At 40.9% G+C, this 17,966-nt stretch overlaps 2 protein-coding genes across 4 annotated transcripts in view; both read right to left on the bottom strand.

The window, feature by feature from the left end:
* The window catches only part of LOC111872784 (mitochondrial ribonuclease P catalytic subunit), a 516,563-nt gene that overhangs the window by 196,880 nt on the left and 301,717 nt on the right, over window positions 1-17,966 (bottom strand). The window lies entirely within an intron of this gene.
* LOC111872810 overlaps window positions 1-17,966 on the bottom strand; it is a 69,948-nt gene that overhangs the window by 6,321 nt on the left and 45,661 nt on the right. Inside the window, exon 3 of the mRNA XM_033754842.1 lies at window positions 10,518-11,142. Within this exon, the coding sequence (XP_033610733.1) occupies window positions 10,518-11,142 (625 nt within the window). The remainder of the gene's footprint in view (window positions 1-10,517; window positions 11,143-17,966) is intronic.

Genomic DNA, 17,966 nt, shown 5'->3' with positions numbered 1-17,966 from the left:
TAGTTCAAGCGGTTAGTCGCTGGCTTCCCACCGCGGCGGCCCGGGTTCGATCCCGGATCTCGTCAAGTGGGATTTTTGGTGGATGAAGTGGAGTCGAGGCGGATTTTCTCCGAGTACTTCAGTTTCCCTGCCAATCTTTATTCCACCAAATTCTCCATCATCATAGTCAACCGGGGCAGGTACAATAGGCCAATCAGTGGCCGCCGTGCCGAGTGGACTCAGTTGGACTCCACCCCCACACTAAGCGAATTAAAAAAAAAAAGGAATCTAACTATCTAAGTATATGAGGCTGAGTCCTTCTTGAGATTCCAACATTTCTTACCTGCACAAGGAATTTACATTATTTTATGGAACCCGAGTGTTTATTGTTGTGCTCACAAAAACCTTTCACTTATTTTGGCATTCTCACCTTGCCGTCTGTATGCAACTTCGTCCTTATATAAAATTCACACTTCGAAGGTTCTTTGTGTCTTTTTATTATTTATGTAACACCACAAATTTCGGCCTAACTGGTCATCATCAAGTGTACGAGTATAAGATTGTAGAGGAGAACTGTTGCTCTGCTGTAACACTGTTGTAGTCTGCAACTTATGATTATTATAAAATGCTTTTAAAATTCTCTGTTTTTTTAAGATTATCATGCCATGGTTACTTTCGCTGTGCACATATGTTGTGAGTTTGGTGTGCGTTTTTTGATGTTTTGGATTCTTTCCTTGTTGTTGTGTGTAACTCTAACAACGGTAGTAGTTTTCATCCATAATCCCGCACACCTGATGATGGACAGTTAGGCCGAACTTTGTAGTGTTAAATAAATAATAAAAAGACAGAAAGAACATTAGAAATGTGAATGGATGAAGTTGCATAGAGACGGTGAAATGAGAGAATTGAAATTGGAACAGGCTGCTGCAACACAATACCATGAACAGCCCGTCACTAGTATCCCGTACTAAACCCGGGTTCCTAAATTTATGTACTTGAAAAAGACCGTGGCCTGTAGTCCGCAAGCAAACTATATCGACCGAGCGACCACCGCTTGACAATGAAGTTAGTGCCAACTTTAGTGGATAGAGGGTGTCGCAAGGTCAGCGCAACGGATCCCCATGGCAGTTAATCTCCATTTTCTAGACCGGAGCTGATATTTCCTTGAAATAGCTTCTCAATTATCCTCATAAGGCTGAGTGGACCCCGTTTCAGGCCTACTAATTCTCAGAAAATCTGGTAGCGACGAGAATTGAACCCGGGACGTCTGGATATGTAAACAGGAACTCTGACCACTAGACCACAGAGGCGGTCTTTATGTGCTTGAAACTAATTTAAAATATAATTTAATTCTCCTATAATGGAAGTATAGATGGCTACTGAGTGGATTTAATCCTCTGGCATTTTATCCAAAAATAATGGCTCATTCGGAGCTGTTCATTGACTTACGTCTACATGTGTATGGCTTTACACGTTTTTCCCCTTGGCACTACAGCCCCAGTGGACCTAGGCCTACCTCCGTGAACTCCGTTCACTTCGGTTTACTAGATCTTACACATTTGGTAGGACTCCTTGGGCGAGTGATCAGCTCGTCGCAAGGCCTCTACCTTTGGACAAACACAGAAAAACGCACACAAACATCCATGCCCTGAGTGGGATTCGAACCCACGATCCCGGCTTCCGAGCGAGCGAAGACAGTGCATGCCTTAGACCGCTCGGCTTACAGCCTTGCTAATTACATTGTGATATAGCGGGAAAAGAACCAGCGAATGGAACCACTGTTCCATTTTCACGAAGCCCAACACCTTAGGGCTATTAGCGGATCCAGTTGTTTTTAAGGACGGAGGAGGTGCAAACCTTTTCACATTTTAATTGCTTCCTATGAGGATGAGGAAGTATGCACATGCTAAAGTCACACATGAATGCCTTTCCTGCTGTCTCACGACAAAGCAGAAGTGGAAACTGCATAGTGTGGCTGTTAGACCCATATATAACTAATAAAGACGGAGTCCAGTGTGTATACGTATTCTTAACTCTTTCACACGCTATACTCGCGATACCATCTTGTTTAGTAGCACCGACTCTTTCACCTTTATTCCTTCGATTCAGTAAAATATTTCTGAAAGGAATGTCTTCCTTCATCTCTCAGGAATTCGAGATATTATGACTTTTCAGCAATAGAAATCTTACGTTATAACACAACACAGCACAGCACAGCACAGCACAGCACAGCACAGCACAGGACAACACAAGACAACACAACACAACACAACACAACACAACACAACACAACACTACACTACACTACACTACACAACACAACACAACACAACACAATTAAACTCAACTCAACGCAATGCAACGAAACACAAAACAACACAAAACAACACAACACAACACAGCACAGCACAACACAGGAAATGCTGTCAAGAATATCAATATGGCGACCATGCAAATATTTTAACTGGGAGCATTACCAATAGCACTTAAGTACACCATTCGAAATAACGTATGCAACTCTTTTAATGTAGTCCTCTTGTAGAGTGCATGGTAACTTACGGCATAGTGTAATCTATACGTATTTGCCATTATTATGGCAGTGTCGAATGCAACATTCAAGCTCGGAAGGTCCGATTTCATAAGGAGCTAAATTTCAAGCATGCAAATACATTTTCTGTTGAAGTAACAATTACATTGTTCCTCATGATTTAAACGCAGTTGGAACTTCTACTTATGAAGGATTTGAGGTCCTCGCAGAAATGATTGCTAAAAGTTCAGTTTTCTGGGATACAAGCATAACGACGTGTAGTCCGCTGAGATTCAACTGACGTTTCGGAGAAGCACGTAGCCTTGATCTTCAGAGACGTATGTTCTCTGCTTCATCCTGGTTTTTTATTTGCCTTTCTTTCGTTCCTAAAGTTGAAGGAAACATGTCCCTCCGAAACGTCGGTTGACTATCATCGGACTATATGACATTCTGTACAAGAAGACGTAATTACTTTTCTATCGATAAGTATCAGTAAAATCAGAATCATACATCGAAAGACAGAAGAAATAATAGGCTACAGTTATTTACGTATTTACAATTCTTCCTAGCTTTACTATATGGATGAAGGATTTGAAGAAAAACAGGTGTCGTAAGTTGCTACCACAACTCATTTTTCGGATAATTTTCCGCTCTCACATCCTTCCCTTTTGTGGTAATTATACTGCCTTAAAAATCGTCTCATTATCAGACTACAAGAAACATCTCATTCAGCAGTCTCACTTTATATATACATGGGTTGAACAAAATAACGGACACACTACAGAAACTGTAAACATTTCTTTATTAACATGGTGTTGGACCACCTTTTGCCTTCGGTATAGCCGCAGTCCTGCTTCAAATGGACTCATACAAGTCTTGAACAGTCTCTAGCGGAATGTCACACAATTCTTCTTGAAGAACATCTTCAAATTACTTTAGAAATCAATATTAGAGTCAATTTTACCGACCACACGACATACCTTTACTACTATCACACTACATGTTTCGACCTCAAGAGGTCATCCTCAGGTGTACGAACACAACTGTACAATTACACGCAATCACATTCGTCTTCTCACTTATTCGATCTGTATCTTATTCAGGCCCACGCTCAATAATATATCAAGTTCCTCTCACAAAACACAAGTTAAAATATTATTCTAAATTATTGAGCGTGGGCCTGAATAAGATACAGATCGAATAAGTGAGAAGACGAATGTGATTGCGTGTAATTGTACAGTTGTGTTCGTACACCTGAGGATGACCTCTTGAGGTCGAAACATGTAGTGTGATAGTAGAAATGTATGTTGTGTGGTCCGTAAAATTGACTCTAATATTGATTAAATACACAACAGGATGCAAGAAACAATTAAAGTTACTTTAGAAATATTGTAGTGGGAATCTCTTCATCAATCTAGTTTCCAAAACTGAGCAGGGTGGTTTAATGATGTTTAAATCTGGTGATTCTGCTGTCAATGGAAGATGTTGAAGTTCACCTTCTTTCTCTTCAAGCCATGACTGAATAGTTTCAGCTATATGAACGGGAGGGTTGTCTTCCTGGAAAACTGCAGGTTTTTCGGAAACGTCTGGAACATGGGTTTCACCTGAAGACCCAACCTGTCCACGTAATCTCTTGCAGCAATACGGCCATGAATTGTAAAAATGAGACAATAGAGTACTGTACCACGATAATGAAGCCCAAAAAATTACAGAATTTCCCCCGAGTTTCATTGTTGGAGCAGGCATTCCGGACTGTAGGCTTCCTTTGGGTGTTCTCCAAACATAAACTCTTCCTGATGCAGGGAACACTACGAATAACGACTCACCTGACCATATCACGTGCGCGTTTCCATTTGTCTGATATCCAAATTTCATGATCTCGTGACAGGACACCATTGTTTACGCATCTGGGCATTACATTCAGTAATCGGACGTCAAGAAGTTGCAACCCTACTGTGGATGTTGAATTTGTAAGTCTCACATCGGACAGCTTTTGTGAACACAGAGTTTTCAAGAAGAATGTTCAGTTCTGCTGTCACCTGTGCTGCAGTATTTCTGTGATTTTTCGAAACAATCTTTCTCAATGTACAATACAATGATCTCTATCTGACAGCGAAGATTTTCGCCCACTGTTACCCTTCGCTAATGTTTTCCCATAATCCGTGTATGCCGACGTAACCTTACAAACTATCGGTCTCGATACACCCAAAAATGTGGCAGTTTTTCTTAGAGATGCTACAGCTAAACACGCACCAAAGATCTTTCATCTTTCAAAATCTGACAAGTCTCCTGTTTTCCGACTTTCTCATACGGACTGTCACAATAAAATTATTAATGCACTGAAACGAGCACTACAGAGTGTAAACAAAAGGAGAAGGAACGTTCAATGTTGCCAACTGAAATTTTTCAATGTATCCAACACAAACATATCTTGTTCCTCAATTTTTTTTTCCCCATTATTTTGTTCACGCCCTGTAAGTACCTAAGGGGATTCATCTGGTGTCTAAAATTCTTGCGATTAGTGTTTACGATCTATAGTAGATAGCTGATGGTGTCTTAAGAGTTCAGAGAAAACATAATGGCCGGCAGACAAGCGGTAGTAAAAACAAAATAGTAGGAAACTACAGAAATATAGTAAAGGTTAAGATTTCAACAGGTGCAAATTAAACTGAGATATGAGTGATTTATAGACCAAAAACAACTGGACAATGTGAAATGTTTTAAATATTTGGGTAGCTTGTTAACAGATGATGGAAGGTGTACGTGTGAAATTAAATCCAGGATTGCCATGGCAAAAGCTGCATTTAGCAAGAAGAAGAATCAGAAGAATCTTTTTACCAGCAAATTGGACTTAAATTTGAGGAAGAAACTAGTGAAATGCTACATTTGGAGCATAGCTCTGTATGGGGCTGAAACATGGACACTTAGGGCAGTAGATCAGAAACATCTGGAAAGTTTCGAAATGTGGTGTTGGAGAAGGATGGAGAAGATCAGTTGGACCGATTATGTGAGAAATGAAGAAGTGTTAATTAGAGTCAGTGAGCAGAGGAATATCCTACACGAAATAAGAAAACGGAAGGCTAATTGGATTGGTCATGTTTTACGCAGAAACTGCCTTCTAAAAGAAGTTATCGAAGGAAAGATAGAGGGGCGGATAGAAGTGACAAGAAGACGAGGAAGAAGACGTAAGAAGATGCTGGATGACCTTGGGGACAGAAGAGGATACTGTCATTTGAAGGAGAAAGCTCTAGATCGCATTAAGTGGAGGAATTGTTTTGGAAGAGACTGTGGACCTGTCGTCTTGACAGATTACTGATGATGATGATGATGATGATGATGATGAGATTTGAGATTCTCAAAACGGCAATTACGAACAATTTTATCTTCCGGGATTTGATGACCTTGAGTCTAATAAACGTTTACTGATATTTCGGAGGAATGTACTGATTCCATCTTCAGGTGAAAACATTAAGCTGAACTACAAGCTGCAAGTACTCTACTTTTGACAAAAGTCAGTCAAGTAATATTCCGATCACAGCGGCCGCGCGGTCTTAGTGTCTTGGCCCGCTCAGACACTCAAATAGAATCACTCACTCATCACTCATGGTGCTGAGTCCTTCTTGAGACGCTGCCACTTGAGCAGCTACACAAGAACTTCCCAGCATTTTATGGAACACGAAGGTTCATTACCGTGTTCACAAGAGCTTTCCACTGGCTCGTGTCCAAATCAATCCAATCCATACCACCTACCTACGTCTTTGTCTTCCTATTGGTCTCTTTCTTTCTGGCTTTCCTACCAATATCCTATATGCAGTTATCTTCTTCCCCATTCATGTTGCATGCCCTGCCAATCTCATCCTCCTTGACATAAAACAGAGTCAGTTCTATTGGAAATTGAACACAATATTTTATAAATATGAATTCGCAGCTCCTTCTAGTCTCGCCATGTTGATTAAAGCATTTGAAGGAAAACATGCAACAAAATCCCCTTAATAAACACCCTGATTTAACCACGAACCGTCAGGATGGACCCAGCAACTGAAGATAAAAATACTCCTCCGGACAAAGGGAATAGCTATAGCGATTGGGGCCTAGCTCAGTAGGCTTTCGTTTCAGGATGGAGGCATAAAGGTTGCTTTAAATAAAATTATGCCCCAAAAGTCAATAATTACATTAAAATAATCATGACGGAACAGATCGCTACACCACACTGAATTTGATACTTAACAGAGCAGCGAAATTACCGAAATTCAGTTAATGTTTTATTTTTAATGTGAATTTTAATATTACTCTCATCCCTACAGGATTTTCGACTGAAGCTTCTCTGAACATTTCATCTACTGTGTTTTTGCTACATATCCCAGACTCCGATTGTCGTGAATGGTGTTTTCGGTGATGTTCTTCTGTCCTTCCAGTATGTCTGAAGATCACCTTAAAATATACCGAAGTCGCTTTCATCCCGACATGTTTCGCTGTACACATTTAAAAATCATCGTTTTCACTAGGTATGTATGCACTCTGAAGCACGCATAGCTTGAATAAACAACCACACGGCTATTCACATAATTATTTGAAGAAATTTTATTCATAATTTCCAGTTATAGGGATAACGAAATATTGTGTGGAAAATTTTATTGTGGGTCTGTAAAGAGTTTCACAGATAAATAATTAGTTACCTCCTTGTTGAGTTTGTTAGTTAGTAAGCTATTTAGTTAATAGCAGAGTTAGCTGCTTATTTAATAGGCGACAACCATCTCTCTCTCAAGCTGTGATGAGTAAAATCAAACTGGAGGTTACGAAAATCTGTTATAAAAAGCAAAATACCATGAGAGGCATAACACCTTGAAAAACCCTCCATGAGAGTCCGATAATGGCTTAAGTAGTCTGGGAAATCCCATGAAAATAAAATGTTCATCACGTTGTTCACAAATGGTACACAGACCGGGTCTGGTAAAGTGGGATTTGTGGTGGACAAAGTGGCACTGGGGCGGGTTTTCTCCGAGTACTTCGGTTTCCCCTGCCAATCTTCATTCCACCAAATTCCCCATCATCATAATCACCCGGGGCAGGCGACGATAGGCCAATCAGTAGCGGCCGTGCCGAGTGGACCCAGCTGGACTCAACCCCCCACTAAGCGAATTATTAAAACAAAAATTAACAGCCCGACTCTAAGCTAGATGAATCCATTCTAGTAGAACACATTGCAAAGAATTTGATCAAGGCGTTGCCAGACAGCAACTCTGTAAACACGGCACATTACGAAACAATAGATAGAGTGTTCTCAATGAGGTCCCCGACACGACCGTTTCTATGCAATGGTTCGGTAAACAAGTTTCAACAATAGAACTGTTTTCTGTGTGGTCCGTACTGCGGCTATATAGCGAGATTCGAAGAATAACTAAGGAGTGAACCCCGTGTGGAGGCGGGGTCGAATACCTCCACCGTGACCCTGCGAGTCGTAGGAGGCGACGAAAAGGGAAGTCTCAAATCTGAGGCAGTAAAATATGGTCGTGAGAAAGACTGTGCTGTCAAGGACCAGCAGCATATATAAAAGACACACCCGTCCTCTCTTCAGAGAGGTCGCCCCATAAAAACAAGACCGCAAATGTCAAACAGTAATAAATATCTGGTCATGAGCCCAACCTGTGGCTTTGACTTGACTAAGGAGTGAGTGGCAGATTTCTGAGTTCTGAGTTATCGGTAGGAGACAGCCACGGAAATTTCATCGACCTGCGAACTTGTTTTCCTCTCTGATGGTTCTGGGGCCCTTCAGAACCTCACATATTATTTGAGTTTCTGCTTGTTGTATTTATATTTTCACCCACTAAATAAATATTATCTACACAGGCCAGAAGCTGAGGTGTATCAGTGAACAAAATTCTCCGACACGGTTAGAACATTTAGTCATCTCTGTCAGTTATTATCACGCGCATGCTCGGCCTAGCTTTAGGGCAGTGGATATTACGTTACTTTCCTTGTGTCCGTTACCGTAACGGCAGGAAAGTGCCTGAGAGCCCTGTTCTGCAATTTATGCCCTGTCTTGAGTATTGCAGATTGTGTTCGCTCCAGTTGCAACCCTTCGCTACAACTTTCTCTGTGTGTGTTGGAGAACTACTCAAATTACTCGCGGTCTCGCGTCGAACCTGAATAAGTTACTTGACTCGTAATTATTGCATTTTAAGGCCAATGGAGTAGAATGAACCTGCTTTTTCTTGAGTTCAGCATAACAAGGAATATGTATATATAACCGTTCTCTTCGCATTTTGATTGTGACTTGTTTTAAGGTCTCAGGACACTGAAATGGATGTCAGAACTTTTAAACGTGTCGAAGGAAACCCACGGGGTATATCAGAGCAAAGATGGAAACGAGAACCGTGGATGTAGAGCTGTGTTAGAGGACTTGACGTTGTCTTGCTGACCGTTGTTGGGAATTACACATTACCAGACACGTCACTACGTGTGCACACTGCACAATGCACACCCATACATATTCACATAGGTGGTAAACAAAGTGATACAGATCTCAGATACCTTTTCTTTAACTTCCGGAATTACTGAATAATTGTACCAATGGGTAGTGTTCTTTTTTCCTGAGAGTAAAGCTGTTGAGGTGAGTAGATGACTACTCACCTCCAAATTGTGCCGAGGTCAAGAATACAAAGCCCTGTAGATCCACTTCCCCATACGTCTTCATGGGTAGTGCTTTATTAGTTAAGCACAGGGATAACTTTTCTTTTTACCTAATGACTAATTAAATAATTACTTTATTGCTAAATTCTTCGCTCTTTTTGTAAACTTCCTGTTCTTTGATTAAATTAATAACTTGTCTTTCCAATCTTGTTTAATTAATTTCTTTTTAAATCACTGCTGACTGCACTGTGGATCACTAACTTAATTAACTGATTTATGAAATGCTAACTGCTAGGGGTGACCCACAGAACGACTAGTGAATGTGCTCACCGATTGGAGGACTACGACATTTTTCCTTCTGCCGAAGCAAAATAATTGTGTTATGAAAGCTCAGACATATTGACCCCTGTCGTAGCTTGAATGTAACGAGATATGACGATTCTCTTATCTCATTTTTGAAAAAAAAAGGAGGTTTATGAGATCGTCTTACTGCTTGTGTGTCCGTGAGTTTATGTATCCCACATAAACACCTAAAAGTCAGAATAGTAGAACCAGAATAGAAGGCCGTTATAATAATACATAAATATCTATGTGACATGTGACTTGACTCCTGAAAGCTGCAATAGTGCAGTCAGAGAAGCGCCGCGGAGACGGCCAGTGTTGAGCAACGGCTCGACAATTAGGTCTTCCAATTCTCTAATTTATAGTCAGCTGCCAATATACGTTTAGGTTTATAAAGAAAAGTTGGAGTCACATTTATTTTAAACCATTTTATAAAATTGTGTATTTTCTTAAATGCTCTAAACCAATCTGCTCAAAAATGAAAAAAAAATAAGAGGATGTAATGTAATATGGACAAGGAATGATTTTTAATTAAATAATATCATATTCGATCTATTTGTGGAGGATTCTAAACATGAAGTAAAGATTAAAATAAAGTAAATTACTTCTAATCACAATAACTTTATTGGTGTAAAATCATTGAAAAATATATCACAGTATAAACACAATAAAACAACGACCTTACGGGTAAAGCTGAAACAGTGGCAAATCATCACGGTGTGATATGTGATGCGAAGGCTGAAGAGCTTGGAAGTGAAAACAATGTTGGATGAATGTCGACAAAATTATAGGTCTGAATGTAACCATGGACCCTGAGACACAGAATACTTAATCAAGGCAGCTACTTCCATTATGCGCCTTCCTCTATCGTTTCAAGTCTTGCTGTTCTGCGAACCTGCGACGTCTAGTCAGGAATACGTCGTTTCGGCTGTATCACCTTGTGGCTATTCTACATGTTGTCCAATAATGATCCATGCACCCTGTATATTCCATACCATTCACATGGGCATTCGAAACGGCTAATATCCATGACCGTGACCTCCGAAGCTGTGTCCCTCGAGGCCGCCTCCGAAACTCGACTCATGGTGATGTCCCTTCACGAAGACGGGAACCTTCTTCTCCACCACTATAGGTACCTTCACGGGGTAGGGTTGAGGGACAGGAACCTTCACGGGGTATGGTTTAGGGACATGAACGGGGTGAGGGACGGGAACAGGAACTTTCACAGGGACCTTCACAGGGTATGGAACTTTCTTCTCCACAGGATAAGGAACTTTCTTCTCTATATAAACGGGGTAGGGTTTGGGTACGGGTACTGGGTAGGGTTTCACCACATGAACAGGCACAGGGACCTTAACAGGGACAGGAACCTTCTTCTCCACGTGCACTGGATATGGATGCGGGACGGGCACTTTCACTTCTTTGGTGATGGTAATGGCCTTCACGTGACTCTCATGATGGGACTCCCCTCCGGCAAAACTACCGCCGCCGAAGTGCTGGCTTCCAAGACTGAGATGCCCGTGACCGCCCAAAGAGAGACCTCCTCCATATCCGAAACTTCCACCTCCATACCCCAAATCATGCAGTCCTCTCTTTATCGTCTTGCTGTCCTCCTTCTTCTCTTCTTCAGCCAGAGTCACAGCGACGATGAGCAAAGTGCAGATCTGAAAGTTTGTGGTAACACTGTGAAAAAACAACGCTCCAGAGAATAGCTACGCTGCCAATGGGAAGGCTTCCTGCTTCGTATGGATATTTTATATACATACCATTTGAAAACATCAAGCCACAATTTATGTTCAACAGGCTGGCTTCAATACTTAAAAAACTTAGTAGTGGCGGTGGGCCGCACCATAGCTCAAGCGGGTAGTCGCTGGCTTCCCACCGAAGCGGCCCGAGTTCGATCCCGGGTCTGATCAAGTAGGATTTGTAGTGGACAAAGTGGCTCTGGGACAGGTTTTCTCCGAGTACTTCGGTTTCCCTTGCCAATCTTCATTCCACCAAATGCTCCACAATCACCCTCACCTATCTTCTGGGGTTGGTACAATAGGCCAGAAGTGGCCGCAGTACAAGGAACTTAGTCCCACCCTACTAACAACAACAAAAAAATAGTAGTGGCGTTTGTGTGAGGAGCGAAAAAAAGAACTATTTATAAATTAGTAGTTAGATGTTATTTTTTATAATACGTACCTATTTAGTGCAAGAAAAGTTCTTTCCCTAGAGATTCGTTATATATGGACTTCAATTTGTCACTGAAACTAAACATGACTGCCGGTCGAACTTCTGAAGTGGGAGATACATTAGCTCCACATTAACACAGGACATTGAATTTCTGTGTGATAATATGTAATAAAAATACGTAACACTGATTCGTTCAATGTAAAACATTTTATGTTTTGTGGTTACATGTTGCGAAAATTTGCACTTATATTTGTGTTGTAAACTTGTAATGAGTGTGATAATGAATGTTCTGTAATTTCATGTGAAATGCTGTTCCAACTTACCAGAAGCCTCATATTGCTGGTGCGTGTATGAGTGTGTGTGAAGCAACCAAGAGTTGGTGTGTCTTTCCCCACCAGGCCTCTTCTCTTATATACACGAATCTTAAGGAGATTTACTTTCGCTGCTTGTGCCGTGCCGACTGGTTGCCTGTCTCAACCAGATAGACACACAAGAAGTATTGTTTTCACTGATGCGTATGTGATAAGATCAAGGGTAATGTTTCCGCATACTTCCCTCTCTGTCCATCTGTGTCTTTACGTTCTTTCAAATTTGGCTTCCCTCTTTACTCTCATTTAGCTATGTCCTTTGCAAGAAGTTCATGAAGTGAAGGAAAATTAACACGCTTTTAATAATGTATGTGCCCCCAAAATGTCACCTCCCAAAACACATTACGCTTTTCTAAAAATAATATATTCTACTTACTTCAAAATTTTCCGCGTTAAGTTAATTTTGCTCCTCTTAGTCCACTGTAATCTCCGTTTCACGTTGTTCCCTAATCCACAGTATATTCATCACAAATTTCTCATTTTAAGAAAAAGAAATATCTTTACGTAAGCATAGAATATAATCTTAGATAAACTAAGTTTGAAACGAGAACGTAAAATGAATTCACATTCCTCGAAGTAAGGTCCAGATGTCTGAGCTTTTGTTATATAGATTTTGATTTCTCTTACATATTATTTTTTTTTAATTAATTCGCTTAGTGGGGGGTGGAGTCCAGGTGGGTTCACTCGACACGGCGGCCACTGATTTGTCTATTGTACCTGCCCCGGATGATTATGATGATCGGGAATTTGGTGTAATGAAGATTGGCAGGGGAAACCGAAGTACTCGGAGAAAAACCGCCACAGCCCCACTTTGTCCACCACAAATCCCGCTTGACCAGAACCGGAATCGAACCCGGGCTGCAGCAGTGGGAAGCCAGAGACTAACCGCTTGAGCCACGGAGCGGCCTCTCTTATATACTGAGCAGATTGAAAAGTATTCTTCATGTGCTGTAGTGTTTGTGTCTTGTTTCCCATCCGTGAATAACGGAAAAAGATCTTCGAGTTTCATAGGTAAAGAAAGGTAAATCTATCCCTGTTAACAGGCCGGGAAGACCCATAGGGTTATGACAAGTCGAGGCTCCCACATTTTCTCCAGACAATCAGCTCATAGATGGCAGTAAGTTTGTCAGCCTTACGCGTCGGCCGCCCTTTACCCCCAAGAAAGATTCCTGGTAATCATTTCTGTTAAAGGCTGAGTCGACTCCAGGGTCACAGTGCTGCTGGAAGGATTAGGTAAGTTTAAAAACCCACCTAATCGGGAATCGAACCCGCAACCTTTCGGCTTGTAACATAGTGCCCCAAACAATTAATTTAAAATATCCTGCAGGATATAAGGTTCGCAAAGGGGTTGTTATGAAGAATTTATCTTCTGGTACACAGAGCCGTGTAGTCAATTGACTCTCAACGGATTTGTTGGCGTTGTACCCGAGAAAGTAGAATTCTGGAAATATGGCGACCAACTTACATTCTCCAGAGCAAACGTTCTCCATAGTGTTCGTTATATTTAACGAAGCATAAACAAAATCTTTGCATCAATGGAATCTTCCATTCGTCATCTAGAACATTAATGATGGGACATATCGAAAGGAAGATAATTTTACTTCTGTAAAGCAGATTAAGCTCATAAAAATAAACTTTATGATCTCTATGTTTTGTTTTGTGTTTCCTAACGGTTTCATACATGGCGAGTCGATCTTAGATACGATTCTAAATAAAAAGAAGTCAGTTTCAACACGTACTTTCGTCTGTCTTTACGAAAGCAGCAGCCTCCACATCGCTTAGCAGATGCACACCAACATTGTAGTGTGATTTAAACTTTTGTTTGGTCTTTCCATTTAAGCGTCATTTCACTTTTCAATTCTTTTGTGCCTTATTTAACGATTACACAGCCCCGATTTGTGGAAAGATTAGTAGACATTGTATTAAAAATATGTGGAAATAAGTGTTCATGGTCTAATTTGAGGCCCTGTCACTTCTGTTACTCTGAATGTCCAAGAAAATTACGAAGAAAGAACCTCTCATAGATTTGAAATATGTATTACAGTCACATAACATTGTAAATACACAATAATATTTTGTCATTTGCCGTGTTTCGGAAACACTTAAAAGTTTTAAGTGAGTGGATGTCAGGTTCATATCTGTTACATCTCTATAAAAGGCATAATCGAAATACCGAAAGTAAAACTAACTTTTGCCGGTCACGGTAGCCGAGCGGTCTAAGGCATGTACTGTCTTCGCACGCTCGGAAGCCGGGATCGTGGGTTCGAATCCCACTCAGGGCATGGATGTTTAGTTTGTGTGTGTGCGTTTTTCTGTGTTTGTGTACAGGTAGAGGCCTTGTGACGAGCTGATCATCCTCCCAAGGATTTCTACCGAATGTGTAAGATCTAGAAAAACCGAAGTGAACGGAGAAGTTCATGGAGGTAGGCCTAGGCCCAAATTGGGGATGTAGCGCCACAGACAAAAAAACAACTAACTTTTACACAATGTTACTATGAGTAGCCAATAACTGATAACATAGAAATCGTCTCATCTACATATATATAAGGGTGGTAAATATAGCAAGTCTGGGACAATCCAAAGTGTATGTAAGTTCCATATGCATTCTTTGTGATGATTTTTTCCTTGACTGGTCTAGATGTTTATTTACTCTATCAATCCTGTTTCTGAAGAACCTAATAACTATACTGTCACGTGATTGATTGTGGCTATAAACTGGGTTTGGCTTGGTAACTGGATTTATTGAACATTAAGACATCGTGACTACAAGTAACTATACCTCTATCGCCAATTCACATAGTTTGCATTTCACTACAGTACACACCTAAGTCTTCTCAGCCTACTGTGTCTTCACCATTTTCCTGGTAACGGCTTCTAAAGGTGGACGGTCTTTTTCCTCTGGGTTCCCGAACTGTCCCCATGCCTCACCTATCAGTTTCAACAGCAACAGCTCACACGGACTGAACAACAACAGTCCTCTAACTCACTCACTCACCAACCAACTTGCTCCAGGACACTAACTCCCAGACTGGTGGCCGTCTAACATCAAAGTCCTACTCGTTTCACTGCTTACTCAAGACTCAAGACTGTGCTCTAATAAGATCTGGCCCTGGTTATATTGCATCGATATGGACCTCACAGAGAACACAGCTTACAACAGATCTTCTGTTGTTCCGTTGAGTGTCTATTGTCGCCATTACATAGCAACGGCCGTTGTTCACAGAGCCAGTAATTAGCAACGGCTATTGTATAGGTGCTCTTTTCATTATCGTTGCATAGCGACGGGTCTACATACCACAAAGTATAGAAAAATAACATTTTATATATGTGTTAAAAATTTCTAATATACATCTTATATACTTGCTTAAAGTCAGAGTTAAATATTAGTGAGGTATATATCACATTCCCGTTCTTTTTATGAAAAGGCAAATTTAATTCCAGCATCATGGGAAACAGAGAGTGCAGGGCCTACTGGACGGATACTAACGCCTGTGAAATCCGCAAACTCACATCAAGAAAACTGGGTTAGTTTTGTAGCAATGGACACAAAACATGCAGACCGGCAAAGAGAAGAATATGGTCTACCGACCATGTATTAAATTTCCTACACTTAGCGGGAAAAAAGTTGATGATGTATTAAAGTAAAAGTATCTCTGTAACAGGTCTTGGAGACCCGTAGGATTGTGAGATGTTGAGATTCCCATAATTTCTAGACAATCGGCTCACAGATGTCGGTAAGGTTGTCAGCCCTACGCCCCGGCCGCCCTTTACCCCCACAGGAAGATTCCTCATTTCTGTTAGAGGCTGAGTCGATCCGAGGACAATAGTGCAGCTGGAAGGTTTACATTAATTGAAAACATTCAATGACCTCATCGGGGTTTGAAACCGCGACCTTCCGGCTTGTAGCATAGTGCCTCAACCAACTACGCTACCATGTGCCCCTCTGATGATCTATTACCATAAATTATTTGAGGGCTCAGTATTAAGAGGGGTTAGTTGTGCTGTCCGTGTTACTCGTATTGCTGTCCATGGCAGGAAATCAGAAGTGCGATTTGGGGTTACCACCAAATGACACAATATTTGGATCAGATTGACAGAAATGGAGAAGCTGCCTCGAAAATTATATATTTGCATTTATTAAAATTCTGCGTGGGGTCTTACGACAGAATTATTAGCGAGCAATAGCTTCGGTAGTTTGTATAAGGAAGCATTTGTAACAACAAGAACTATCCTGGAATTTGCATGCAGGGACTGAGGAAAACTACGAAGAACTTCATTCAGAACAATCGGTGTCACAGTCGAGATTCGAGCCGGAAAATTCTCGAATACATATCACAAGAGTTACAGCTTGAGTCATCTTACTAGCTGTTCCCACATAGGGTAGATAGAGATGGGTTGTCTTACTATTCTCTGTTTGGCAACTCTGGACAAATGAGCCACATGAAATATATGAAGTGAAAATGACGGAAATCCTTCCTCTTTAGGAGAGCCACTATAAATCAAGAGACCGTGAACAGATGCAGAACGTCTCTGGCTAACAGAATGTTGCACCATGTGCTAACGGTTCCTTTGTGTCGAAGCACAAAGCATAGATAGAGGAAGTCCTGCAGAAAATTTCCTTCCTAGGTTTGGGTTTTACTAAATGAAACTTACACCTACCGACTAGGCCGGTGTTCAGCACAGTGTTTATGAAGATTCAGACTACTACTTTAGCTTAGTCAATAAAAACGTTGAATTTCCTTTACCAGTTGCAGAAAGTGATTCTGAAAGTGTAGTGACATTGTCTGAAATGCATTCAGAACCAGGCCTGCAAAATGAGGACAATTTGTGCCAGTCACCAGTTAGATCGAGGTAATGATGTTACATTACAATAGATATGCTTTGACAATGAATATGTATGTATGAGTATAAATAGAGTAGCAGTTCTACTGCTTGGTGGAGTACGTCCAAATAAAGGAAAAGTTGGGGTGTATGTCAAATTCAAGTAAGAGCGTTATAAGGATGAACGGTTGTATTGCATGATGGAGTGTACTCGTATATCTAAATAATATCACAGTTATGTTGCTTTGAGGAGTATACTAATATAAAGAGGATAATTGTATTTTTTGATGGAGCGTATGTCTGAACAATGGCGCTGCTGTGGAGTGTAAGCATAAAGAGGAACAGCTTTATTGCTTGGTGAAGCGTATTTCTAAATAAAGAGTTGTACTTAAGATCTAAAAGTCTGTGACGGTGGTAAATTGTTACAATTAATATGTTGTTGGACATTATCCATCTTCTTGTCTATTCTTAAAAAACCGTCCGGAGATAGGGGCTACCTCTGTCTATTTTATCCAACTGAGTAGGTTTTACCTGAGGACGAGGACAGAATCCAGTCCCCGAAACGTTGTTTCTTTTTAAAGAAACAGGGCGGTTTTTAAGAATAGACAAAATGATGGATAATGTCCAACAACATATTAATTGAAAGAGTTGTACTGTTTGGTACAGCGTGAGTATAAACAGAGGACAGCTGTGTTACTTGGTGCAGTGTATATGTATAAACAGAGGAACAGTTTTATTGCTTTTACATGGATACCGCTAGACTATATAAACGGCCATTCCGATGAAATCGAGTCACTCGTGCTTGAGGAGTCGTAGTACAAAGGAGAACCAAGAAGAAGAGATTCGTAAATCAGAACCAAGTCAGAGCAGAAGAGAAGACAGTGGTAGTCCCGTAAGGAATGGAGCAAGTCTTAAGGTTCGGCCACACAGAGCGCTACGCTATGTTCGCTACGTACGCTACGTACGCTGTGTACACTGCGACGCACCTAACATAAGGAACATAGCGTACGTAGCGTACGGAAGTCTGTGTGGCCAGTCACATTGGCAATAAAGGGAGATATTTTTCTGTTCGTATAGCGAACATAGCGTACGTAGCGCTCTGTGTGGCCGAACCTTTAGAC

This window comes from Cryptotermes secundus, unplaced genomic scaffold, assembly GCF_002891405.2.
Source record: "Cryptotermes secundus unplaced genomic scaffold, Csec_1.0 scaffold79, whole genome shotgun sequence".
NCBI classification, from domain to species: Eukaryota; Metazoa; Arthropoda; class Insecta; order Blattodea; family Kalotermitidae; genus Cryptotermes; species Cryptotermes secundus.
This window is presented reverse-complemented; position numbering and strand designations above follow the sequence as displayed.